Source organism: Sus scrofa, chromosome X (genome assembly GCF_000003025.6).
Source record: "Sus scrofa isolate TJ Tabasco breed Duroc chromosome X, Sscrofa11.1, whole genome shotgun sequence".
NCBI classification, from domain to species: domain Eukaryota; kingdom Metazoa; phylum Chordata; class Mammalia; order Artiodactyla; family Suidae; genus Sus; species Sus scrofa.
Window position 1 is genome coordinate 86,144,139 of NC_010461.5, and position 27,839 is coordinate 86,171,977.

Below are 27,839 nucleotides of genomic sequence, written 5' to 3' on the forward strand. Positions count from 1 at the left end.
TTTACCAATGTTACCATAGATTTTATGAAGGGGTAGGTTTTTGAGGTCCTTCCTCTACCATTTCTGAAGTACCTACTTTGGATGCAAAGTTTTAAAATGTTTAGTTCAACATAGAATGAGTGTGTGTATTTGTGTGTGTGTGTGTGTCTGTCTGTCTATGTCTGGTGTATTTTAATCTCATATATACAATTTTTATTCAATTCATCTACTTAAGCTATATACCTTCAGGCCTGCATTGATTCTGGAGTATTTATTTTAAAGATATGTTATTTTTATCAATCTTTCAGCTCTCCTATAAAGGTCAGCCTCCTTTCACTCTTATATCATCATCTATACTTTCGTGTTTGGCTTTTAATAGCAGTGCAATATTCAAGATTTTTTTTCCTGGCTTGGGCACGTGAACAGGACACCCAGTATAATAATACAACATGTTTTCAAGAGACCAAGAAGTTTGCTGCAATAAGAGAAAACCTATTTAAATATATGTAACAGTGTTTCATGTAAAAGCTAAAGATAAGCCAACATAAATATCACATCATGAGGGATGTGTGTGAATGTGTGTTTTCTGTTCAAAAAAGAAACCTTTATTATAAATGTCCTCTAAGTTTCTTTATCCAATTTTCTCTGCTATCCTAGCCAGGATCATGGTCCAAACCAAGGATTCAAATTCACAAATTTAAGTAAAAATAAATATACACTTATTAAATCCTGATAGATAAAATCTAATTGGCAAAAATGATACTAACCTGAGTGTGAATATATCCAATTTACTGATATAATTCTGTACTTAAGTTTGTTCATTTTGGTCATGCTAAGTTGAAATGCCACTTTTCTCCTTTGGAATGTTAAAGGATTTTTCGCTGTTAGATTGTGCAGCAGCTAATCATATTTTTCCAGCACCAGTCTTGTCAATAGTGAACCAGGCAATATTCTGTCTTCAGGGCCCACAGATCCCCCACATTGAGTTCCTTTTTTTTCTTCTGTCATGGTACATGGGCAAGCACTACTCTCTACAAGGCTCTCCAATTGACCACATACATGTTTTAACAACAGGCATTCTCATTTACGAAAGGAGATGTAAACAGCAAGAGGGAATACATCCCCACCTCTAAGTATCTCCCCATGTATCTCATTGTGTAACAACAATTGCTGATGCTCTGATATCTCTTTCCTTCCTTGCTTGCTTCCTTCTTTCTTGCCTCCCTCATTCTCTCCCTCCCTTCCTTTCTTTTTTTTTTTTTTGTTTATAGTCTCCCTTCCTTTCTTTTTCCCACCCTCTCTCCCTCTCTTCTTTCCTCCCTTCCTTCCAGGCACAGGCAAACTACTTTTTATGTTGTATCTCTCTGATATTGAACATTAATCACACAAGTGCATCAATAATGACATGCTGCTTAACTGGGAATTCTTTCAAGCAATGGATACTAGCAAACTACATGATGAGCTTGGTGTAACTGTACCTCTTCCCTTACCCTAAAATGAAATGGCAGGATCTGTGACTAAAATATTATGATACTAAACAAACTAAAACATCCAATATTGTTTACTTACCAATGGGCAAGAAGAGTTTCACTCGTCTCTTCCACCTTCATGTTTAAAAAACAAATTATCTTAAGCCACCTATATTCAGCATATCATCACTGTTTACACAGATATGTACTAAAACTCAATCTCTTATCAGCTCAGGCCAAATAATAGGCAACAGTTCCCACATTGACCCAGAATTATGCCATGTCTGTGTTCATACAAAGGCAGTGTATTTAAAATGGTTCATTTCTGTTTTTCTCTGGAAAGAGAACATTGAAGGAATACAAGTAATTGAGTCAGACAGAGATATAGGTTTAAATCTATGTTCTGCTATGTATCTTCTATTTTCCTTAGATATAGCATCTGAGTTTCCTATGCCATAGTGAAAGTTGAGATATTTGAGGTTGAGATGATTAAATCAAATAATATATGTAAAGTGCCTAACACTGTGCCTGTAACGTAGTAAGCACTCGGTGATTATTGTTGGCTGCTGCTGACATTCAAGGGGAATTTCCAAGCCCCCAAGTCCTGTGGATCCCTAAACGGAGTCAATTCATATTTTATAGATTTTTTTTCTGTATTGCCAGTTGTCCTTAATGCATTGTAGCAGAAGAACATAGTCCCTTTCAGGCTAACTGTATAGAAGGGGATGATTAGGGACTGAGGCAAGAAGAAACTTGTGCTGACGACCTTTTCCCCCATGGATATTTTCCTTTAAGTCTTTTAATCGTCAACAAGGTCGATTTGAGTTTGAATGTTCATCTTACTAAATGTTACCCTAGTGGCTTGAAAGGGTTAATGCCACTTCCAAATGAAGTATGTTAGAACCTAAAAAAAGAAAAATCTGAACACAAGTCCCTATACATCTGTGTGAATTAATCTCAGCCTTTTATTCTTTCCCCCAAAGGCTCAGTCTGTTGAAAGAGTAAGCTTCTAGATTCTCTTAAGCAATATATATTAAGAAAATCCCTGAGCCTTCCTTCATAAGTAGTTCCTTTCATTGTGAAGAACAATCATATCCTGTCACAAATCTACTGCAATAGAAGTGAAGTGAGTAATACCAGCAGAGTATAGTTGAAGAGCAAGAAAGGAGGTGGAGGTGAACTATAGGCAAGAGATATTTGAATGTTTAATTCAACATAGAGAAGAAAGAAGCTCTTTCTAGGTATGTGTGTGTGTATTGGGGGGGGGTGTGAATGAATGGGAGTGTGTGCATGTATAATTTATAAAGTGCAGCTCCTTAGTAAATAAGTATCTTCTTAAAGATGTTGCTCTTTTGGTTACTAAACAAATAGGATGCTGGAAAATATTTACCTTGAGTTGTACTCTTGGCTTGCATAGTCCTTCCATCCCCACCACCCAATATTTCATTGAGCATCATTAATTCCTCCTGCCTGGGGATAGCCTCCAAATTATATTAATACTGGGCTGCTTAGTGCTACCAAATGTAGGATTATTAAGGAGTTGCGTGCTGCTTTTTTTTTCTCCTGATAATGAAAGCACAATAGCCATTTGAATGGAGATTAATATCTCACTTGGGGTTATGTAATATTTTCTTTATTCCATTTCAGTTGCAGTCCCTCTTCCTAATTTTTCAAAATGCCGCTGAAGCCCATTTTATGAAATTGCAAAGAAATCTGACGGTGATGAATCACTGTTAGAAAGAGAAATTTTGCTGAAGCTATGGATTTGCATTCCCCATGTCATTTTAGTTAAAATGAGGAATGCTTAGAATTTATACATAAACAACATTGTATTTTGGTGTTTTTTATTAGAGAAGGCTCTTGAAAAAAGCGGCTGGTTTTAATTATACTTTGCCATTGTGTGAAGAGAGAAAAAATATTGTCTTCTCGTGCTCATCTATTATCAGTATAGTACTTTTAAGGAATAATTTGTTAAAATACTATTGAAAAAGTTAAGGTCAGAATGATTGTTCTCAGAGACAAATCTATGATTTCTCTTTCTACCTGGCAAGTCATCAAACCACGGTCTCTGGAGAGGCAACCTAAATTGTTTTAGTGTCAATGCTTTCTGTCACTTTCTTCCCACTCCTCTTTTCCAATATAATTTTTCAGCCCTGCATCAAAATTAAGAGATTAAATTCACCTGCCCCAGCACACATGGCCTTTTGCCCATAGATTTTAGTATCTATTCTCATACTTTTGTTCCATGTGCAGTTCATACTGCTCACCCTTAGATCAAATCCCTAGAACACTCCTGATCTGGCATCTGCAGCCTGACCTCCATTTTCTCTTCCCTCTGTTAGGTGTTAGAAAGGTTCCATTTTTTTGTCTTATGAAACCTCTGTCTTGAAATTACTGAGTATTCTACTTAGCTGAATGGTTTATTCTGTGAAATACAATTATTTGGTATAACAACAGATGAGATTCTTATTAATTTCATAGAAAGTATCAGTAGCTTTTTCTCAAGCAACAATACATTTACTCTCTATGGAATAGGCAAGTCCATAGAATTTTTTTTTTCATGAATGTTGAATCAAGCCACAATGTTTTCCCTCGACTGGATAAGCATCTATTGAGCACTCAGTGTGTTGTCCAACCAATGGACAGTAAGGAATGGGAGAGTAGGTGGCGGCAAAGGATATTGAACATATGGGTCCTACTCATAAAGACATAAATAAGCTCTTAGCTTTCTTTGAAGGAACTGTGTTATTTATTTCACAATTCTCCCAGAGCATAGAGTGGTTCTAGGTAGTTCTAGCTCATGGTTCTAATCCTAGTTTTGCCAATAAACAGGTATTAGAGTTTAAGCAAAGTCATTTTTCCTCTTTTGGTTCTTATTTATATAAAAATAGGGGATTGGGCTAGAGGTTTAATTTCTCCTTCTCTCTGTCTCTCTCTGTCTGTGTCTCTCTCTCTGTCTTGCATGTGCCCAAATAAAACACATACAGAGTAAACAATGAGTAGAGAGAATACTGAATCAAAAATTGCTCCTTCTAGGCTATAACTATTAAATTTTGTTTTGTCTCTTAAGTATATAGAGTAATGGCTGTGCTGAGAAGTTTTACCTTAACTAAAGTTTCAATTTTATCTAAAATCTGTGAATAAATCACTTTTCAACATGATTTTAGTATCTATTCTCACACTTTTGTTCCATGTGCAGAAAGCAATCTAGGCTAGTTTTACATTCTAGTCTTAAGCATATCCTACTCATTATAGATTAGGCATATGTAGCTTCTGCCAGACACCATTTATAGCATCTGTCAAAACTACATTATATACTCCAACTTGAAGGCAGGGGCAGTAAAATCTTTCTTTTTCTTTACAGTATCTAGCACAATGCTAAACACTAACAGATACTCAGTAAATACCTTCTAACACATATATATCTTTGGGAAATGACATTGAGATATGACACCAATGTTTGGGCATTCCTATTTGAATTTTTATTTTTTTTTTTTATCTTTTTGTCACTCTAGGGCCGCACCCACGGCATATGGAGGTTCCCAGGCTAGGCATCTAATGGGAGCTGTAGCCACTGGTCTATACCACAGCCACAGCAATGCCAGATCCAAGCCACATCTGCGATTTACACCACAGCTCACGGCAATGCCGGATCCTTGACCCTCTGAGCGAGGCCAGGGATCGAACCCGCAACCTCATGGTTCCTAGTTGGATTCGTTTCCACTGAGCCACGATGGGAACTCCTCCTATTTGAATTTTTAAAAATTATAAATTGGACCAAAAGAATAAGATGGTGGTAACAATCAAAATCACATCAGCTCTAATTTATTAACTGCTTATATTATCTCATTTAACCCTTATAAAAACCCTGTAATAAAAACTCTAATTTTTTCATTTACTTATGGGGAAACTGAGGCATGGAATGTTTACATCATTTTCATAAGGTCATATAGGTCAGTAAGCCTTTAGCCACAGTTATGTTGCCTTATGTCCCATACCATCTAGAAAGAAGACAATATAGCTTTCAGTTGTTTTTAAGCTTCAACCCTGAGACATAGCCATGTTTTCCTTCTCTGAAACTGACTCTACAAAAGGCTTATTTTCCTGAGAAAGTAAAGTGGACTTATTATCAAGAATCATATTGAATGGCAAAACACATTTTCATTTTGTTCTATCAAGTCATGGAAATGAAAAATTATGGAACTTGAGAGCTATTTAGTTCTTACTTTAAAATAGATAATTAGTTGTAAACTATTGTTGACTTATTTTCCTCTGTTTTTACTTAAAGACAGACTTGCTTTTCCATTAAAGGGATTAACATAAATACAAGGATGTTAATATTCTTTTCTAAATGCAACTTTTTAAATAGATGTACCCTGTATTTGAAGGTAACTAATCAGTTCATCCAGATGAGTACTGCTTCACCTACTGCTGAATTTTAACTGACTCTGGATAGCCAGAAGGGATCACCCATAGACATATTTGCAAATCTAAGGAGTAAGGAAATCAACCTTTCTATCACTTAGTAGATTGCTAGCCGAGGAAGGAAAGTGCTGTCAACATCTTTGAGTGGGAAAATTGACCTGCCTTTTCTGGGCAAGGGACTTTCTCTCTTTGTTAAGGAGGATAGGCTTTTAAGCAAATACTTCTCTGACTCAGTCCAGCTTTAAAGATTCTTGTGGCTGCTTGTTAGCTGTCAATAAGCCTGTTATCTTTGTTCTCTAGCTTTTCTATTTTTTAAGGGCACGAGATCCCTTGAGCATGCTCGTGGGCATATTTTATCCCTGACATTATTGATGTCACACATATATCTTTCTAGACCATCCAAATTGGCATATTCTAAGGATTTGTGAGGGATAGAGGTAGCACCATTGAAAGCCAGAATTGATGGTGCAAGTCACACAGCCAAGTGGCGATTTTGTCTCCTGAATTAGAAATCAGAATTCTGCCTCCCAAGTCCTGAGTATGGTCGTTGGGAGGCTGACATTTGAGGGGCTGGACTTCTTGATGACATTATATTAGAGAACACCTGATCTCAAATAATTTAGGTCTTTTATTCAGCTCCCCTTTTTCTGTTTTTTGGCTGCACTTGGGGCATGTGGAAGTTCCCGGGCCGGGGATAAAACCTTGCAACAGCTTAGTGCAAGGCATAGTGGATCCTTAATCCACTATGCCACAAAGGAACTTCCTATTTATCTACTTTTTATTGTCAGGACAAAGTCAGAATATTTTGGAAAACACATGCTTTTAGCATAAATGAATGTAATATATTGACTCAAATTGATTGGAAATCACAAAAATGCTCTATCTTGTGGAGCTAATAATTTTTAGCATTGAGGTTATGTCTCAGGGTGGTAGAACAGTCTGCATGAATGCTCTGATTGGTCATGGAATGTTAATTGGCTGCAGTCATAGTGTTTAGAGCTCCAGCTTAAGGTTGACAAGAATGATAGCTTTCATTTGTATGCAAAAACTCCAACGGTCCCTTTAAGATGGATGATCAGAATCTACTTCATCTGTCATTCTTTATTTGCTTTTTAATAGATGAAAAAAGAAAAGAAGAATGAAAGAACCCTCCCCATACATGCTTTGCAAAATCGTCTTGGACAAAAAGGGGTACCTCAATCATCTTGCTTCTCAAAAGCACACATTTTTTTTTATTACATTAGGAAGAACATGAGCTGTATCTTAGCCTGTTTGGGCTCCTATAACAAAAATAACGTAGACTGAGTGCCTTATAAACAACAGAAATTTATTTCTTACAATTATGCAGCCTGGGAAGTCCAAGAACAAGGCATTAACAGATTTGGTGTCTGGAAAGAAAACCATTGACAGTGATTTTCTCTATGTCACTTCACATAGCAGAAGGGGCAAGGGATTTCTCTGGGGTTTCTTTTATTAAGGGCACTAATCTCATTCACAAGGGTCTATGTTCATGACTTAAGCACCTTCCAAATGTCCTACCTCTGAATATTATCATTTGGGGCATTAGGTTTCAACATATGAATTTTGAAGGGATACATACATTCAGACTATAGCAAGCTGGTGTAAGACGAATATTTGTTCATTGAAAAATATCCGACATTGTCATTGTCTCTGAGATTTTTAAGACTTTGACAGTGGTATATAAGAGACATTTCTTGATGACTAAAGAGAAATATAATCTGATTTAAGATCTTAGTGAAATGAGGTACTGACTTCCATTGCTTCCACCATGCCACTCAATTGTTTGCAGAAGTTACTCAAGGAAGGCCTGATTTTATATGAGGGTAAAGACCAATCATCAGCATAAGGAAATATATATCATGGATCTTGAAAGAACGACACATCCCAACATAATTCCATGAGGGTTAGGATTAGATTCTACTACATATAACAGAAAACTCTACTAAATAGTTTTTCAAACACATAAGCATTCATTCTCTCAAAGCAAAATGAATCAGGAGTTAAACAGTCCAGAGTCAGTATAGAAGCTTCAATACAACATCAGGAATCTAGGCTTTTACTCTCTTTCTGCTCTTCTATTTTTGCATATAGCTTGTATACCCAAATTACAAAATGGTTGCTGGAGCTCCAGATATCAAAATTGTATTCCATGTAGTAGTTTAATTAAATACATTAGGTAATAATATCACCCAGGAAATAAGAACCAGGAGAAAATTGAACATAGGATTGGGACATTATGATAGGGAAAATGGAAGGAAAAGCCTAGACAGTGGGTCTCCAAATTTGTCTTATCATCAGAATCAGCTGTGAGGGGTTGGTTAAAAACATAGATTTCTACTCCCCGCATCAGATGCCCTGGATTGCATTCTCTAGTAGTAGGACCCAGGCATCTGAATTTCAACTATGGAGTTCCTGTTGCGGTTCAGTGGTTAACGAATCCAACTAGGAACCATGAGGTTGCGGGTTCAATCCCTAGCCTTGCTCAGTGGGTTAAGGATCTGGCGTTGCTGTGAGCTGTGGTGTAGGTCGCAGATGCGGCTCGGATCCCACAGTGCTGTGGTGTAGGCCAGTGGCTACAGCTCTGGTTAGACCCCTAGCCTGGGAACCTCCATATGCCGTGAGTGCGGCCCTAGAAAAGAACAACAACAACAAAAATAATGAATTTCAACTAGCCCTCTAGGTAATTCGATATTCAGGCAATGTATTTTCTAGGGTGACAGCAGCTATAAGAAACAAACCCAAAATTGCATGATGATTCAACTGTAATAGTAATTACTTTTTTTCACACAAAATCCTAAAAAGTAATCTTAATTCAAGCATTTGGGTTCCTTCATTCTTGAAATTTTATAACCTCTAGCATGTGTCTTCCAAGGTCTCTATTATCATGTGTATCAAACTGATGGAAGAGAAAATGGCATGAAACAAATTGTTTTGTGAAAATTTTATGGGCCAGAGGTCTGGAAATGATATATATCACTTCCATTCACATTGTATTGGCTAGAAGTCAGACTCATAGTTGCACCTAACTGCAATGGAGGCTGGCACATATAGTCTAGGTATCTTCTCAGAAACAAAAGAAAACAGATTTTGCAGAACAGCTAGTCTCTGTCACAGGCATATTTAGTGATAGGGCTGGCTTCAAGGGCATAGGACCTGTGTCTTCATACATGGCCCCATGCTTAGAAGGGCCCCACACTTGGTTTAATGATCTGCTGTTACTATCCTAAAATTGACTTTTGAAAAAGAGGCCCCCCATTTTCATTTTGTATTGCCCTCCACAAAATATTTAGCTTGTCTAGTTTGAGGAAGAATGGCTGAGAGCATTAAGCAGAACCAGAGAAGTGTGTCACAGTGGGGAACTTTGGGCAGGCAGCAGGCACTGTATTTCAGAAGTGTTGATTAGTGAATCAATGTTGTTGACCACCAGAGAGTCCTCTCTCAGGGTGCTGTCCAGTTCTACATATTTTATCAGTGACTTAGATGACATATAAATTATACTTATCACATTTGCAGATGAGAGGAAGTTGGGAGGGACAGTTGATTCTTTGGAGAATACGATTCTTATTCAAAAAGATCTCAGTAGTTTGGAATGATGGGTTGAAACTAACCAGATGACATTTAAAAAAAATGTAAAGTTTTTCATTCAGGTCCAAAAATCTAACTGCAAAAGTACAGTCTCGGGATTTTATTTGGCTCAGAACACAAGCAGGGTTACTAGGTTGCCAAAAATGCTAATTCAGTCTTAGTCTGCATCGTAGAAAGGTAGGGTCCAGAACAATAGAAGTATTGGTTCCACTGCACTTTAGATGACATCTGAATTTGTGTGTTCAGTTTATTTTGCCTTATTTAAGAAAACTATTGACAGACTATGTTTTACCCAAAAAAGGATGTCTAGGATGGTAAAGGGTTTTAGAATACATGTTACCTAAAAGACAATGGACAATTGAAGGAACTGGGAATGTTTAGCCTGGAAAGGGTAAGAGATTTTTAGAAAGGCAGGGAGTGAAAGAAATCAAGAAATCTGTCTACAAATACTTTAGGCATTGGTATATAGAAGGTGTATTGTTTTATTCTCTGTTATTTCAAAGAGCAGAAGTAGGACCAACAGATGAAACATATGAAGAGATAGATTTTAGATGAATGTAAAGATTTTTTTTTTCTTTTTTGGCTGCACCCAAGGCATATGGAGGTTCCCGAGATCAAATCCAATCCTCAGCTGTGACCTACAACACAGCTGTGGCAATGCCAGATCCTTAACCCACTGTGCCAGGCCGGGAAGCAAAGCAGTGGCACTGCAGAGACAACACCGGATCCTTAACCCACTGCTCCACAGTGGGAGCTCAAGAATAAAATTTTAATAGGGTTATTTAAAATTAAAATAATCAGCTTTGTGAGGTAGTCAGCGTATTGTAGAAAAGAAACAATCCAAGACTAGGGACTCTTTAGAGGGAATTTATGTGTTGGGGGACTAAAGTATTTCTAACTATAATTTTGTAGGACTAAATGCTAGTTGAAATGATAAACTGAATTCAAACCTCACCTCTGTTTCTTGCTAAATATGTTACCTCAGGCAGGTAACCTAATTTTTTTGATGCCGCAGTACTTTATCTATAAAATAGATAATTACAGTATGTACCTCAATGGTTGAATTATTGCAAATTTAAATGAATTAATAGCTAAGTCCTTAGAACAGTACCTGACTATAGTAATTGCCATAAGAGTGTTATATATTATGTTCCAGAAATACAGTTGATAAGGATTCTTCTCCCTTTTCTTGAGTAAATGTAGCCTTTCATTGCAGTTAGATAAATTTATATTGGACATAAAATAGGGTGCTGTGGTGGCAAAACCTTTTAAAACACTGAACAAGCAACCAAAATGGCCCTACAGATTTCCTCCTCAGGGACCTCTGAGGATAGCAGAAGACAGCTATATCTCTGGGATGCACTGTTGGAAGTTGTTACTTTAGGAGGACGTTTCCCGCTTCATAGCTTATATTTTGAGACTCCTTTTTTTAAACCTCATAGGAATTTTATGGGTTTTTTAATTTAAATTGATCCTTATATTAGCCATATAAACTATACAAAGTGATTATCATCCCCATTTTTTTTACATATATATATATATATATATATATATATATATATATATATATACACACACACACACACACACACATTATTTTATATCATGGTCTATCTCAGGAGATTAGATATAGTTCCCTGTGCTATACAGTAGGACCTCATTGCTTACCAATTCTAAATGTAATCATTTGCATCTACTAACCCAAACTCCCAGTCTATCCTTTTCCCTCCCCACTCCTTCTTGGCAAATACAAGTGTGTTCTCTATGTCTGTGAGTCTGTTTCTCTTTCATTCATCCCCATTTTGAAGATGGGGAAACTAAGCAACTGAAAAGTTAGCTGAATTGTCCATGGTTGCACAAACTATTAGCAGAGTCTGGATTAGAACTCAGGTCTCTGAAATATCAGCTCAGGGTTCAAACATTATACCACATGGAGAGTAAGCTACTGTTAGGATATCCATTCTGTGGAAGACATTTCCTTAAGCTGATGAAGTGGCTTCTATTATTGTGTGAATAATTTGCCTATCTGCTTTGCAACAAAATGGACATCAACCTGAAATTCCAGCCAACCAGCTCAATTTCCTTTTTTTTTTTTTTTTTTTTTTTTTTGTCTTTTTAGGTCCGTACCGATGGCATATGGAGGTTCCCAGGCTAGGGGTCTAATCAAAGCTACAGCTGCTAGCCTACGCCACAGCCACAGCAATGCCAGATCCAAGCAACGTCTATGACCTACACCACAGCTCATGGCAATGCCGTATCCTTAACCAACTGGGCAAGGCCAGAGATCAAACCCGCAACCTCATGGTTCCTAGTCAGATTCATTTCCACTGTGCCATGATGGGAACTCCTCAATTTCCTTTTAATTTTGCAGGGGTTAGGGGAGTCAATAAAATAATTTACTTAAATTCAGTGTATTATCCACATAGATATTATAGAAACACACCTGCCAGCTCATCCATTTCCTTACATTATCTTCATATTATAGACATCTTTTAAGCTTATAGAGAAAAACCCAACCCCCTTGCTAAGGCAGAAGCTGGCCATGTGAGTTTTAGATCAGTTTTAGATCAGCATTTCTATATAGAAATGCTTTGAATTTCTTATGATATTGGAAAATGGGATTTTTGAAGTGAGACTTGTTTGGTGAACCTATTGCTCTCTCTCTCCTCCTCTCACTTTTTCCCTTCAGTACCTCATCCTTGTACCTTCAACCTTCCTTTCATTGCCATACCTATTCTCACTCATATATTACATTGGATTCCATCTCTAGAAAGAGATACAGCTCAGTGTTCTCTTTAATTGGCAAATTAATAATACTTACTACCATTGAGAACTACGAGCCACTTCTCTACACTTTAGAAGCCCAATCTTATTTAATCCTCTTAATAATCCTAAAGAGTGCATGTAATGCATCCACAGTTATGCATTAAGGAAATTGAATCTTTGAGGAATTAAGAAAACAGGATAAAGGTCACACAGTAGGTGGCAGAGTCAGATTCAAACTCAGGTGTTCTTAACTCAGAGTCTGTGTTTCAACAGCGATATTATAAAGTTTGTGACCTAGATAGTGGGTGGCAGATGCTTTTAAAAGTTGGAAGAGTCTTTCTTTTTAAAATCATAACATATAAGCAACCATCTGCTCTGAATTAGGGTGAGATCAGTCCAATGCTGATGAATATCAGACATTTCCAAGATCTGTATACACATAAGACAGACAAGGGTGAGGAGCTTTTGCTTCTAAAGCTCCTAAAGAGAGAACTAAAATTCTCTCTTCAAGAACTGAACAGTGCTTTTTTCTTCTTTCGGGCTCTCTCAGACTACATGGCTATCTGCTGGTGAGCTCCAGCTGTCAGGTTCGTGATAAAGCATTGATGGGCCATCACCCCATAGATATAGATCTTAAAGGCCTGGGTTTCAGTTAGACATGTAACTAACCTGGCATGATAAAGGCAGAGAAGTAGACACTGAGTCATGTAATGCAGCAAGATCGATCTGCAGTGTTTTAACTGGTTGGTAACCCCAGGTAACCACCTGCACAGGAGAAAGTTTCCTGAAAAGCCTTTTGTTCTCTCACAAATGACCTGACCACTTCTTGACTAAAGATACTATTAGAGAAAGTGCATGTTTGCTGTAGAAACATCCAATGGCACCAGATCAATGTGGCATAAGGCCATAGCAGCCTTGAGCACCTCAGGTTCATCTGTACAGGAATGTTCTGCAGGGAAGCATTAGTCCAGAGCAGTGGATGATCAACTGGGAATGGTATACGTACAGACTCTCAGGTGAATTAGACCACACTTGGAAGCTTCTTCATTTAAACCAGTATGAAGAAGACTATGGTGCAGAGTGACAGGGAGTGACTATCCTGTCATAGCATTAGCCTGCCTTATGGTTATCAAAGACTTCTCATTCAGAGATGCAGATTCTCCTTCTGAGCATTGAATTCAATCTCTTGACAAAATTATATCAGGAGATGAATGATAATGACAGCTGAGGAAGTACTTATCCTCTCATAAAATATGGGGCTCTTTAAAGTTCCACAGTTAGTGGGGAAGTTTATGATGCTGACTCAAAAAGTCAAGCATTCTGTTTTGGGAGACTTGGATCCTACTCTGAAAAATTTCTGAAATTTCATGTCTCAGTTTGTGGATACAGTAATCCTTGCCCTACGAGCCTCCCAGTTGGACTTAATGAGAAAATAATTGAAAGGAGAAACTGCTTTGTAAATTCAGTTGATTTTTTTCTCTTCTCTTCGATTCTTTTGCATTCAATAATTGCATCTTGAAATCACCTAACTTATATTTTCTCCTTGGAACTGTGAACAATCACTGGCTTCATTTGAAAATCAATTTCAACATTATAGGTCATCAATTTATATTTGACTAATTAAATTAGTGCTCATCAGTGTTACAAAGACAGGGAACAAGCTTGGAAATCTCCCAGAGGGTTGCCATCATGTGGGAAATCAATCAAGATTTTTAGGGGCCAGGTTCTGACTTAAATGATGAAAACAGAAAGCAGAATGACTATATTCTCAGCTATTTAGTAGGATTGAGTTCATTTGAAATACTATTACATATTCATCCTAGAGAGTTTTAGGGGAAACGATCCCAGCCTTAATGTCAGATAGACAGAGACAAAAGTTCTGCCACTTTTGCTAGTATAGGTTAATCAACCTCTCTGAACCTTAATTTCTATAAAACAGGAATTATGGTAGTACTCACCTTATATGGTACTACTAGGGGGATACAGAATAGAAGTCAGGGAATTGGAGTATAAATGTCGGGTATACTTAGGTGAGTAGTCTAACTTCCCTGAACCTCAGTTTCCTCATCTGCAAAGTGAAAATAACACCCTCCAGTTTATAGAGGTTTTGATGACCACGTGTTTGAATTGCTCTCATGCAAAATGGGTTAATCAGGATCATGAAAAATTCTCTGGAAATGCAAATCTGACATGAAGGAATAATGCCTTATGATTGATACCAGCTCTTTTTTCAATGTTAGACCCCCCTCAACTAAGTTAGTCTTTAGGTTAGAAAAGTTCTCCACTTAAGAAGACAATTTCTTCCTGAGTTTTAAATATCATAGTATACTTAATGTCACCAAAAGATTATTCTGCGAATTAGATAATTATTCTTGGCATCTAACTTTCGATTCTAAAGGCAATTCCTTATTTAACATCCACAGTTGTAGTTCTCATTAGGGACCATAAACATATCCAAATGACTAAATTTACTTAAGTGATACTTTGCTTTGTCTTATTCTTTTGCATTAGAAAACATTATATTGATAGGCTATGGATACCTAATCAGTTCATTAGCTGTAAATAAACAAATCATTAAGTTGAAAATGGAAGTATCAACACCATCTCAGTCTACTCAAATAATTAATTGCCTTGATGGACTTCTACTTGAAATACAAAGATTATGTTCCTATTCACAAACTAATTTGGCTGAAATGAGCCCAGAAAATAAGTTTATTTGTATATATGCAATATATGTTATTGTTCCATATGACTACCAAGACATCATATTCTTCTTTCTTTTCATTTGTATTTTATTTGAATACCTGTTGTGGTTCATTAGTAGGCAGAGTAATACCCACTAAAGATGTCCACATCTTAATCTGTCATGTTATATAACAAAGGCAAATTAAGGTTGCAAATGGAGTTATGATTGATAATCACCTGACTTTAAAATAGGGAAATTATGCAGAATTACCCAAGTAAGCCCAATGTAATCACAAGTCCTTAAAAGTGGCAGAGGGAAGCAGAAAATGTTGGTATAATGTAATGCGAGACAGACTTAACCTACCATTGCTGACTTTGAAGATGCAACAGGGCCAAGAACCAAAGAATATGGTCGGCCTCTATAAGCTAGAAAAGGAAATAAAATAAATTGACCCCTAGAACATAAGAAAAGGACACAGCCCTGCCAACACGTTAACTGTAGTCCAGTAAGATCCACATTAGACTTCTGATCTTTTAAACTATAATAATGAATGTGTTATTTTAAACCAGTAAGTTTGTGGTAACTTGTTACAATAGCAAGAAAGAAAAACTAAAATAGGCAATTTACCCTTTTTGTTAGCCATTTGTACATTCCTATCTCTCATGCTAGATTAACCCTTTTGATATGACTCCATATTCTTCAAATTTGTACTTTATATCCTCAATCCCAACACAGACACACACACTGTTTAGTAGAGTACCTTTCTATAATAGAATAGCTGTAAACATTTGTTAACTAATTGAAGGACTGAAGGATACCAGATAATCCAAGATTAAATTTTCATCCCACTCTTTGACCTGTAGAATTATAAAGTACAGCAAATGGTATTCAGTCAATTCATCCCCAAACTCCATCAGCTAAATAAAAATTTTTTGAGATGCTTGTATGGAAACAAGATATGCTTTGAATAAAAAAGAGACAGTCTTAAATAAAAAAAAGAAAAAAGGTTAACACTATGGAGTAGTGGCTATGAACTCAAACTTATAGACTTGGGTTGAACCCTGGACCCATAAAGTATTTATCAGTAATATGACTTTAGGCAAGTCACTTAATTTCACTGAACCTCAATTTTCTCATATGTCAAATGTTGATAATATTAGGACCTACTTCATATAGCATTGTGAGGATTTAATGACGGAATGAATTTAAAAGAGCTGGGCATAGAATGCACGCTTAATCAATGTTACCCATGGTGCAGTGGCAAGAATATTGATCTTTAATTCAGGAAACATGAGTTTTGGTCTTATGCTTTATTGCTAATTTGCAATATGATGTTCAGCAAATTCCTTCATTTTCTGCCTTTCAGTTTCCTCATTTGTCAATGTAGCCAGATGAATTAGACAAATAAGAGACTATCTAGCTCTAAAATTATCCATCCTTGAACATCTTTTATATTTTTAAGCATAACTATCAGGGCCAATTTTTAAAAATCTGACAGATCAGTAACCACAGAATCAAATGAGGACCTTGATGCAAGTTAAAAATTGATCTATTTGATAAAGATACAGTACGTGTCTGTACACACACACACACACACACAGAGTAGAATACTATTCAGCAGTGAGAAGGAAGGAAACCCTGCCATTTGTGACAGTGTGAATGGAACTGGAGGGTACTATGTTAAGTGAAATATTCGGAAAAAGACAAATACTGCATGGTATCACTTATATGTGGAATCTAAAAAACCTGAACTCATAAAAACAGAGACTAACGTGGTGGTTACCAGGGGCTGAAAGGTGGGGGAAATGGGCACATGCTGGTCAAAGTGTACAAATTTCCTGCTTGAAGATAAATAAATTCCAGGGATCTAATACATAATATTGTGACTATAATGAACATTATCAGAGTATATACTTGAAAGTGCTAAGAGAGTAAAACTTAGATGTTCTTACCACACATAAAAAAATAATTATGTGACCTAATGGTCAACACACCATATACTGTAAACTTATAGAATGCCATATGTCAATTGTATATCAAGAAGGCTGAAAAAATTAAAATTGATCTATACGTAACCTGTCATTATTTTAGTGCTAAATATATATCAAGTTCTGTGTGGAACTCCAAATGACACTATCTTATGTAATTTATTTTATAGTAACCACACTTGGAATGTGTTAAATATCACAATTTAAGGGCCTAGGGAGCACTACTTTAGAGAGAGAGAAAGCAAAATCTTTCTTGAGGGGGAAAAAGGCAAAAGTGAAGAAATAGCAAGCTCTGTGAAGAGAAAAAAAAACCTACCATCACAACCTCTGTTTAAGTTTCCATTTCCCCCATGGTTGTTTTCTTTTCAAGTTTGAAGAAGTTGTTTTATGTCTGGGCAGATTTGTGCTGAATAAACAGTGTTCTCTCCAGAGAAAGGCCCTGTGTCAAATGGCATGGAGAAGAAATTGCCCTGCCTTTGTGCTTAAGCTTTTCCAAAGCTCATGCTTTGCTCAAAACTCAAATAGTAGTGGAAACAAATATGGAATCTAGGGGAAAGGGCACCTCAGAGCAACTTCACAGCAGCCATGACCATTCATGACCCTCAAGGCACATCCATTGAATTGCAAGGCAAACAGAGTCTTTGAGCCAGATGCCCGGAGCAGTTGCTAGGGGGCCCCTGAGCTGTGCAGCATGGGCAAGATTGCAGCATGGCCAGGTAGATTGCCCAGCATTTTCCTGGCAATTTAGCATCTGTCTGTTAAAGGACTGTCTATTGATTCAAAGAAAATAGCTGACTTTAGGTTCTATGTTAAAGGCAAATACTTGGAATGGCTTTAAATGATAGCAGGGGTATTTTAATGCAATTAGAATGTGTTTGTTTTAAAATCAGTTTAATCCTCTGAATATGACCTCCTGTCTGTTTGACTCTCTTGTTCTCAGTAATTTTATCTTCTAAATATACATATGAGAAACATGAGCCACCACCATCAGTAATAGTGAGTTACTAAAGACAATTATTGTCAATTGGAGTTAGGGAGGTGTGGGAGATGCATATCAAAATATCTGAAGGTTGAGCCACTGATGGTTGGAAACAAATCTCCCATTGACTCTTAGAATCATTGGCTTGAATTTTTTTTTTACTGACCCCTTTACAGCCTTTCCACTATAGTTGGAACACCTAGAGAATACATATTCTCTCTGGATGGAATTAATGGGCAAACGATATATGTCATTCCCCCCTTCCTGTTTTAAATGAGGCAGAGAATATTAGAGTTTGGTTGGAGAAAATATTTATAAAAAAATAATTGCTATAGTGCTTAGTTGATGAAGGTAGTAACAGGCTGAAGTGAAAATAAGACTTGACTTTTAATGGGCATTGATATATTTTTTTAATTTAAACTATTCCTGGGATCTCTTTCCTAAGATGATGTTAAGAAGAGGAGAAATCACTCATAGTAATACGGGTTGGAATCTTGAAGAAAATGACTTTATCCATCCTCATTAATTACTGCTGTTTGTTGACCAACACCAGTGTGAAGACAAGAGCAAAGGGAAGGGTCCTGGGGCCAATTATGGGTCTGCTGTTAAACCCCCAACTAAGGAATAAAGTCTATCATTCCAGATTTTGAAACAATTCTTCAAAAGCAACTACCCTTAGGAAAGGAGATTTAGATGTCTTAAGTTCATACTAAGGTTTAAATCACAGAGATTTCTGTGCAGCAAATTTTGATTAGAGAGATGCAACACTAGGTGCCTAAAAGCAGGCTGGAGAAGAAACTCCTTTGAAGGAGGGTACACAAAATGAGGACGCTTAAGGCAAAGGGGATACTTTATATCTAAGACTGGTCCTGTTTGGGTGTATATAGGTTTGGAGGGTTAAAAGTGATATTAATCATATTTATCATATATTTTTTCCTGAATAATCACCTAATTAGAGGAATCTCAGCCTAGTAATACCAGAAATGAAATATTCACAATATATAGGGCTTTATATTCATGAAGGAGCCCATAAAATATGTGCATCATAATTCAGAATTTGGAAGTCTATGAAGTTAATTCAGAAAGAGATAGTCCTTCTGAAGAAATAATAGTGCTTATGATGTTTCCAGAATTCAGCAATTTCTGGATTCATTTTGTGTTCAATTTATGAAATCTTGAGATTAGTTAACTACTTTGGGTAGACTTGGCTAATGTCCCTTCATGATTAAAGGAAACCTTTACGGATAGTAACAAGATCCCTGGCTCTCCCTAGATTTAATTGCTTAGTAAGGACCTCCATTTTCTTTTCCCATGTAAAGACACTCCCAAGTCTTCTTTCCCAAGATCTTAAATTCTCTCAGAACATCAGAGAAACTAAGTTTCCTGCAGGACAGTGGTTCTCAACCTGAGGTGATTTTACCACCCAGGTGCATTTACCAATATCTGGAGACATTTGGGGGTTTTACAACTGGAGGAGGATGCTACTGGCATTTAATGGGTGGAGGCCAAGGATGCTATTAAACATCCTTCAATCTATAAGACAGCCATCTACATGAGAGAATTATCTGGTGCTGGAAGTTAATATTGCTTGGATAGAGAAATCTGCTTTAGGGGGATCCTTCTTTTCTTCAGGGTATGCATGAAGTCTTGGCTAGGGCTGGAGTTAAAAACTTATACATTTAGCCTCACTTTCCTGGGATTTTCTTTCAGTTTTATAACTTGGGCTTTACTTTTAATATGGATTTTTTTCTTTCTTTTTTTTTGCTGCTCTGTGGCATATGGAGGTCCAGGGCCAGGGATTAGATGGGAGCCACAGTTGCAAACTATGCCTGTGGCAACCCCAGATCTTTAACCTACTATGCTGGGCCAGAGATTGAACCTACGTCCCGTGCTGCAGATATGCTGCTGATTCCAGTTGTACCACAGGGGAACTCCTCTTTCCTGGGATTTTGAATCTTGATCAAAGTGACACAAAGACAGAAAACAAGATACAATACAACAAGATAAAGCAAATAAAAAAAATTGGAGTGATTTCAGCCCAGTGATTGGATCAAGATGAAATTGCTGTGTCGTCCCTTTTGCCTGTCCATCTAGACCTGGCCTGATTTCTTTCCTGTATCTAAACTTAGTTCCCCAGACATCCTGTCCTTGAGACATCCTTCTGATAAATTCCCTTTTTGCTTAAATTAGCAAGAGTGTGTTTCTGTTCCTTGTAACCTAAGAACCTTATGGGAAGCACCCATTTATTAGAGAAAGAATACAATGGGAAAATTAATTTGAAGATTGTGTTTATTTGTTCCACAGTGTCAGCTAGTACCTTAATTGTTGGATTATGTGAGACATGATTCTTGACATCTAGGAGCTTCAAAATCTATTTAGGGAGACTAGATATACTCATACAAGGTGAGGTTTAATTTGTACTCAAAGCAGTGTATGCTGTGAACCAAATGAGTGGCTCAAAGAAGTAGCAAATGCTTTAGTATTTGCTAAAGAGAGGAAAGGTTAGTTTGGGCTTTTATTTGGGAAGACTTTCTAGAGGATGTAGGATTTAAGCTGACTTTTGGAAAGTAAATAGGACTCGGGATGGCAAAAAGGAAGGGGAAGGTCTTAGCGAGGCATTTCAGGTGTGGTGAGATCAAATATAACTCAGTTCAGATCCCACTTTTACATGTCAAGAGCTCCTTGACTTTAGGAAAGTTGTAAAATGTAATATAAAATGCCTTAGAACGGTGCCTGGCACACAACTGATAGTAAATAAATGATACCTATGATAATTATTATTATTTGTCTCCAACTGTAGGGAAAGTGTTTAAGCCAAGATGCAGAGTTGGAAATTAATGCAATGTGTAAATAAGGAAAGTAACTTGGCCAAACAAAGCACAGCTAAAGTAGAAGAGTGAGTAAGAATGCAGGAAGGTTTTTTTTTTTTTTAAAGGCTATGTCATGGCTGCCTTTAGGTTCACAGCTGACAGGTTGAGATTTTATCCTCTTGTAAATGTAGGGGACATTGGGAGATTTTGTATGGTTGAGTGTTGTGGTGAAAATAGTTACTTTGGAATGTGATTTCAGTGCTGTTATGTTGAATGGCTTTGGAGGGATTCATTTCTTTGAACTTACACTATTTCATAATGGCTTCGTTCATACAAACTAAATAGTTCTTTTATGATTCTGGTGGGTTTATACACTCAGTATCCTTTGCAACAAACTGTCCTTCTTCTTCTCCCACTTGACTCACTGGCAAGTCTAATTAAAGAGGAAAATCAACAACAAAGAGAACAATAAAATTTGTAATAACTGTATGTAACCCTTAGACAATATGGTCAAATAAATTGATTTATTCAATCACACAATTAATTCTACTGATTTCTTATACTAAGTTTATAGAAATTGATCAATCATTTCAGTCAAATCAATTGACCTGACTGTATAGGTAGACACAACCTTTGTCTGCAATAGAAAAGAAAGAGCTAATTTGGACATTCTCCTCAGGAAAGTTAGTGTTGAACATATAAAACCTAACTTTAGGAAGAATCAGGCAGGAACAGTTGTAGCTTCACTAACACATTAAGACTAATGCCATGGTATACTCAGTAGAGCAATTATTATTTAAGGATAATTAAACATAAGCAGTTACAGTGGGAAATGCAGGGAAGAATTGTGGACTGAAATGTTAGTACAAAACTGCCTCCCTTGCTCCCATTCTTTCAATCAAAGCATGAAGCTTGAGCAACAAATTCAAAGATTAGCTCAGACCCCAATTAGTCCTTATAGAGATCCAGGATAGGTTTTCTAATAAAATTATAAATCTCCACTGTGTTGTTCATGGAGCTTGGAAGTGACAGTTCTCCCCTTCATTTCCCAAATAGTAACTGTAATTTTCAGATTATTTATATATATATATATATATATATATATATATATATAAATTTTATTGCAGTATAGTTGACTTACAATTTATATTTGTTTCAGGTGTAGAGCAAAGTGAATCAGTTATACATATACATATATCCATTCTTTTTCAGTTTCTTTTGCCCCTATAGGTTATTACAGAATATTGAACAGAAAAAAAAAAAGAAGGAAAAAAAATGAGCTTGCCTGCTCATGGCAGCATGTGCTCTAGCTAATCTGCAATGCTATAATTATGCTGGGTGCTGATAGATTTGTCTCTGGGCTGGTGGTCAGGATCGAGATGAACTGCTGCAGTTGCTGCTTTATCATCACAAATGTTCTGCACTTCTTGGCAATTCCCAGGCCTAGACATGATATTGGAATTTAATGAGGCTCCACGCCCATACATCCTACTGGGATGTGTTAGGATAAGTTCATCTCCTTTCATTCATTGGTTTAGGGAAAAAAAAAATGTATGTGTATGGAATGTTCTACAGAAATTGTGTTTCAGCTGGCTGTTTGCCACAAAGCCACTCCCATCGGCCTGGGAACCTTAGCTTAGTTAATTAGTGTGTAGTCAAAGAGGCTAAAACCATTGATTCAGTACTAAATGGTTTTACCTGTTTCCCGCTTGCAACTTCTATCTTCCTATCCATTCTGCATATAGGGGCTTCTGGTCACAAGGGGGCACCAGATGAGACAATGTAAGCTTCATTTAGCTTTATCTCTAAGGTGGCCATAATTGTACCTATTTTTCTTACCTTCTAAGGTCATCGTGTAGATCACATGAACTAATGTATATGGAAGCTTTGAAAATTATGAACTACCCGTAAATGTAAGGCACTTAAAATGATCATTAATATTAATAAATGTCACTTTAGTGAACAACATATAACAATAATAAAATAAGAGTAAATATATCCATTGTCCATGGCAGGAGATAAGAATGGGGGGAGCAGCAATGACTCCAAATTCATATCTTGATGAATGTAAGACAAGACATTCATCTTTGACCATTAAAGTCATGACTTACAGTTACCTCCCACCTATCACATTCCAATTAACTCATTTGAAGGCAAGACATATTTGAAAATAATAATAAGTACAGTTTCCGGCGATCTGTGTCTATAACGCAAATTAATAATTCTTTCTACAAAGTAATCAAAATCATTATTTTATAAATAAAATGTAGGTGGCTGGACTTTAATTTTAGTTTTATTCACATTTTGAATACACAATATATGCATGGTATTCATAATGTACAAAAGGTATACAGTGAAAATTAAATCTTCCTCTTCCTTTCCATACAGCCCTTCTCCCATCCCACTCCTCACTATTCCTAAGGCACCTAGTTCCTCTCCTCAGAGGAAATCACTGTTAGAAGTTTCACATCTATCCATTCAGAAATGTGCCATACTCGTACAAATTTATATATGTACATACATGTTCACACACATATATTTTTATGCAAAGGAAAGTATAATGTGAACATACCTGTTACCTTGCTTTTTCATTGAATAGTATATCTTAGAGATATTTTCGTAGTAGAAGTACAGATTCACCTAATTCTTTTAAGTAGATGTATCATGTTATATCATTATTTAGAAGTAACATAACCTTATTTATCAGTCTGCTACTGATGGATATTTCACTGTTCTCATTATTTTGCTATTACAAACAACAGCAAACAAAATTGAACATCTGTTGTGATTGGATTTTTTAAATTTTTAAAATTATAGTTGATTTGCAATGTCCCATCAATTTCTTCTATATACCAAAGTGACCCAGTCATACATATACATACATTCTTTTTCTCACATTACCCTCCGTCATGTTCCATCACAAGTGATTGGATATAGTTCCCTGTGCTATACAGCAGGACCTCATTGCTTATACATTCTAAATGTAATGGTTTACATCTACTAACCCTAAATTCCTTGTCCAACCTACTCCCTAACCCCTTCGTTGACAACCACAAGTCTATTCTCTCTGTGAGTCTGTTTCTGTTCTATAGATAGGTTCATTTGTGCCATATTTTAGATTCCAGATATAAGTGATATATGGCATTTGTCTTTCTACTTATATATGTGTGTGTGTGTGTGTGTGTGTGTGTGTGTGTACATATATTCTTGTTTTCATGCTACCTTCCATCAGGTTCTAACATGAGAAACTGTACAGAGGACCCTGTGCTATAGAGTGGGACCCCATTATCCATTCATCCTAAATGTAATAATTTGCACCTACCAACCCCAAACTCCCTGTCTATCCCCTTTCCTCTTCTCTCTGCCCAACCCCTGGCAAACACAACTCTGCTTTCCATGTTCATTATCTGTTTTTGATTTGTAGATAGGATCATTTGTGCCATATTTTAGATTCCAGATATGTGATATCATATGGTATTTGTCTTTCCCTTTCTGACTTACTTCACTTAGTATGAGAATCTCTAGTTCCATCCATGTTGCTGCAAATGGCATTATTTGTCTTTTTTATGGCTGACAAAAAATATGGGGACAATTAAAAGGATCAAGATATAAATAATAGCTTCATGTAAGTTTTGTCAGAAAGCTTTTTTTTATCTGTATGCCGTCCTCTCATTTCTTTCTTCTAAGCGCCTCTCCAGCTTGCCTCATCTCAAAAAAATTTTCCCGATTTAACCTCTCTGACTCCTCATCCCCACCCCTCACCCCCACAGTGGCATTACTACTGCATCCTCACAAGTGGCTTTATTCTTTTCCAACCCATTGTATATATCAAGCTATTTGTCTTTAGATAGTACATCCCTTGAGTCTTTTGTTGCTATTGTTCTAAAAATCTACAATGGCCTTCTAGTTTACTGCATCATGTCCAGATTCCTCTGCATGTTTCCCAGGATCCCCCAGAACTGAGCTCCATCCTATCTATCCAGTGTCATTTCCAATTACTTTACATCATGAACAACTTGCTTTTACTCCTCCCCACCCAACTCCTTATTACCAGATTATTCTACTCTAGTCACAGTATGCTTGCTAGGTTCTACCTCTGTTCCTCCATTTGTGTTATTAATTTGTCCTGCATTTCTTATTCCTTACTCTGCCTTTCCAAATCTTCTTCATTCCTTAAGGTCTGTGTGGAGAATTATTGCCTTCTTAAAACTTTCTCCAACCCTTCCAGACAGTATTGACCTCTCCTTTCTCCATTCTTTTATCACATATAGACTTATAGTTCAAATGCTACTTTTTTTTAACTATAGTGTATTCTTTGTTCTTTTATCTCTTTATTTTGATGTACTAAATCTGGGTTCATAGTCTTAGATTGTTACTTGAAGGCAAAGATAAGGACTTTGCGTCTTCTCCCTTAGCACTTAGCATGGGACTTAGTGGACAAAAGGTGTTCAGCAGTACTTTTGATCAATTATTCTAATGAAAATACCAGTATTTCATTATATTTTTTAGAAGTTGAGGTGGGGAGTGAGGGATGATTCAGAGGTATAGAAGGTTCAATACACCAGAAATGTTCACTAGGATTATATTTTATTAACAATATTTAGTACCACAAGGTGGGTATGAAGATTTAATGTTTATATGTTTATACTTTTTAAAATCTATATTTCTTTATACTCACAAGCATATAAAACTACTCAAAATAGATCATTTGTTTGATCTTGTTTGAAAGGGTAGCTGTCAAAATGGCCTGTTTACACTTAATCGATGGTGCTCTAAATGTACAGAAAATATTGTATGGCTAGACTAACAATTCAAGCAGGAACACTGTCTAATAAATGTTTACACACTATCAAAACCTACAAACATTAAATATCATACATGATAGAATAATTCTCATCCTATAATTTATCTCAATTTTTCCATTACTTTCATTTTCTGTTCTAGCTTTGCTCACAGACAAGCCTCCCAAGCCTTTGTTCCCCATGGAGAATCAGCCGAGTGTTATAGATGTCCAGCTGGGTAAGTCTCCTTCTGGGAATAATAGATCCTGAACTTGCTCTCTGTTAACAGATGGGGAAAATTGTATGAACCAGGAAAGGTTTATTGCTACTGTTATTACATGCAAATCAATTTGTGTCTGCTCATTTATAACCCAGGAGTTCAGTGCAATAGCAGTTTAAGGAAATGAGTTTGCATTGCATTAAGGAATGGTAATACTAATTGGTTACACTGGGTACTAAAGTGTGCTGTAAGATGGAGCTTTTTAACTATGTGATTGATAGATTCATGGGTGTCATGCATTGGTGATTGGGACAGAAAACTTCATGCTTGTCAGTCCAAAATTTTTATTTAGAGAGCATTAACTCCTGGAGAACATGCACTTTTTAAAATAAAAGAGCCCCTCAGTACAGCCTTTAAAATGATTTAATAATATCATTTCCAATGTCACAATCCAGGGCTATTTAAAACTTGTTTTTAGGTTGAGATCTTGAATATTTATGAATCATATGGTGTAGGAAAAAGTAACAAATTGATTTATGGGTGCTACTGTCTTTTCACATACTCAAATAAGGACACAAGGTGTTGAGCCTCCTTTCTGAGTCTCTTACCACTAATGCTTATGTTTGAAGAACTTTAAGCTTGAAACTCAGAGACCGGCTAATCTCTCTTTCAAACCATGATCTCTACTCTAAACTATATCCTTTAACATCTGTGAGCTTTCATCTCTCTTGGGTTTTATTTTGTTCTTCAATTCTAATAATTTCTTTGGTTCTAAACAAGAGAATTGAGTAAATATGCTGGATATGTATTAGGCTTACTTCGGTATATGATTTATTGAAATATGTGACCACAGTGGTACCTACCAGTTATATAGCCAGGGAACATGAATTGGCCCCAATATTTAACTCACTTTGGGAGTTTTTAATTCAACTTTTGATCTTTCCAATACAATTTGGATTGTTAGAGACTTACCTCTATCTTAAAAACAGGTGAGAGAAAATTACATTACTAAGAGCTTGTTCGTTTTTCTAAAATGAAATATGGTGCATTATAGTTAATGCAGCCTAGCAGTATGAGTACCAGAGTTAAGTATTTTAAAACAAAAATAAGAGAAAGTAATAAACGTGTTGTTAAGAGTGGGCTGTGAAAATAGTGAATATTCTGTGGAAAATAATTGAAGTATTAGTCTATGGCTCTCCCTCTACCACTTGCATATTATTTTGCAGAGTCATCACATTTTGTTAAAGCTAAATCTAGATGTGCTGACACAGTCTATCAGTAAGTTTACTTAATCTTTCTATCCACATTGGTATAAAATAACTCAGGGGTACTCTGTGGTTTGCCAGGGGTTGCATGAAGCCATAAAATGACCTTGTACCATGTATTTTCACGGGAATGCATGTGGATAAGTTAATTTTATATGAAAACATAAATTAATGAGTAAAAAGCAAAATTTACACAACTATCTCAAATAAAACATGACTAAATTTTGTGTTTGCAGCCCCTAGGTGGATACTTCTTCATTCTCCTCTGCCATTAATTAATTAAACTTCAACCAAAAAGTTTGAGGAATGTTGCTCTAAAGGAAGTAAGGAGACCTTTGAAGGGAGTAATTTCATTCAGATTCACTGGGTGTCACACTTGTCTGTGCTATTCAGGACATCTCTAAGATGTGTGCTTTTTATAAATATGTATTCCAACATAAGTTTATATGCCAAAATAACTCATCAACACTACCCTGTGAAATTACTAAAGTAATTTGCTTCCAATTTACATTAGATGCAAGGCTGAACTTTTCAGTTTTTACTTTGTTACACAATTTGGAAACAACTTTATTGACAGAAAGATGGAGACCTGCCCATTTTCTATTCCAGAAAGGCTGTTTCTCCAAGATGCTAAATCAACCATGTAATTCTGAGAAAGAAAAACAAAATGGGTGAAACAAGATCTTTGGCATTTCAAGGAGCACATGACTGGTTAATTTTAAGTGATTTTAACTTTTCCACAGATTTATTTAGTACTGTTTTTTCACAACTGGAACTCATTTTGTAGTTTACTCATGCCTTAATACTAAGGTGATATTAGGAACACTATAAATGTCAGAGAGTGCTTCAGTGTTGGGGGGAGGGG

At 36.4% G+C, this 27,839-nt stretch overlaps 1 protein-coding gene across 1 annotated transcript in view; it reads left to right on the forward strand.

The window, feature by feature from the left end:
- IL1RAPL2 (interleukin 1 receptor accessory protein like 2) overlaps positions 1-27,839 on the forward strand; it is a 1,116,804-nt gene that overhangs the window by 796,272 nt on the left and 292,693 nt on the right. The window contains exon 6 of the mRNA XM_001925154.7: positions 25,653-25,727. Coding sequence (XP_001925189.7) covers positions 25,653-25,727 — 75 coding nt within the window. The remainder of the gene's footprint in view (positions 1-25,652; positions 25,728-27,839) is intronic.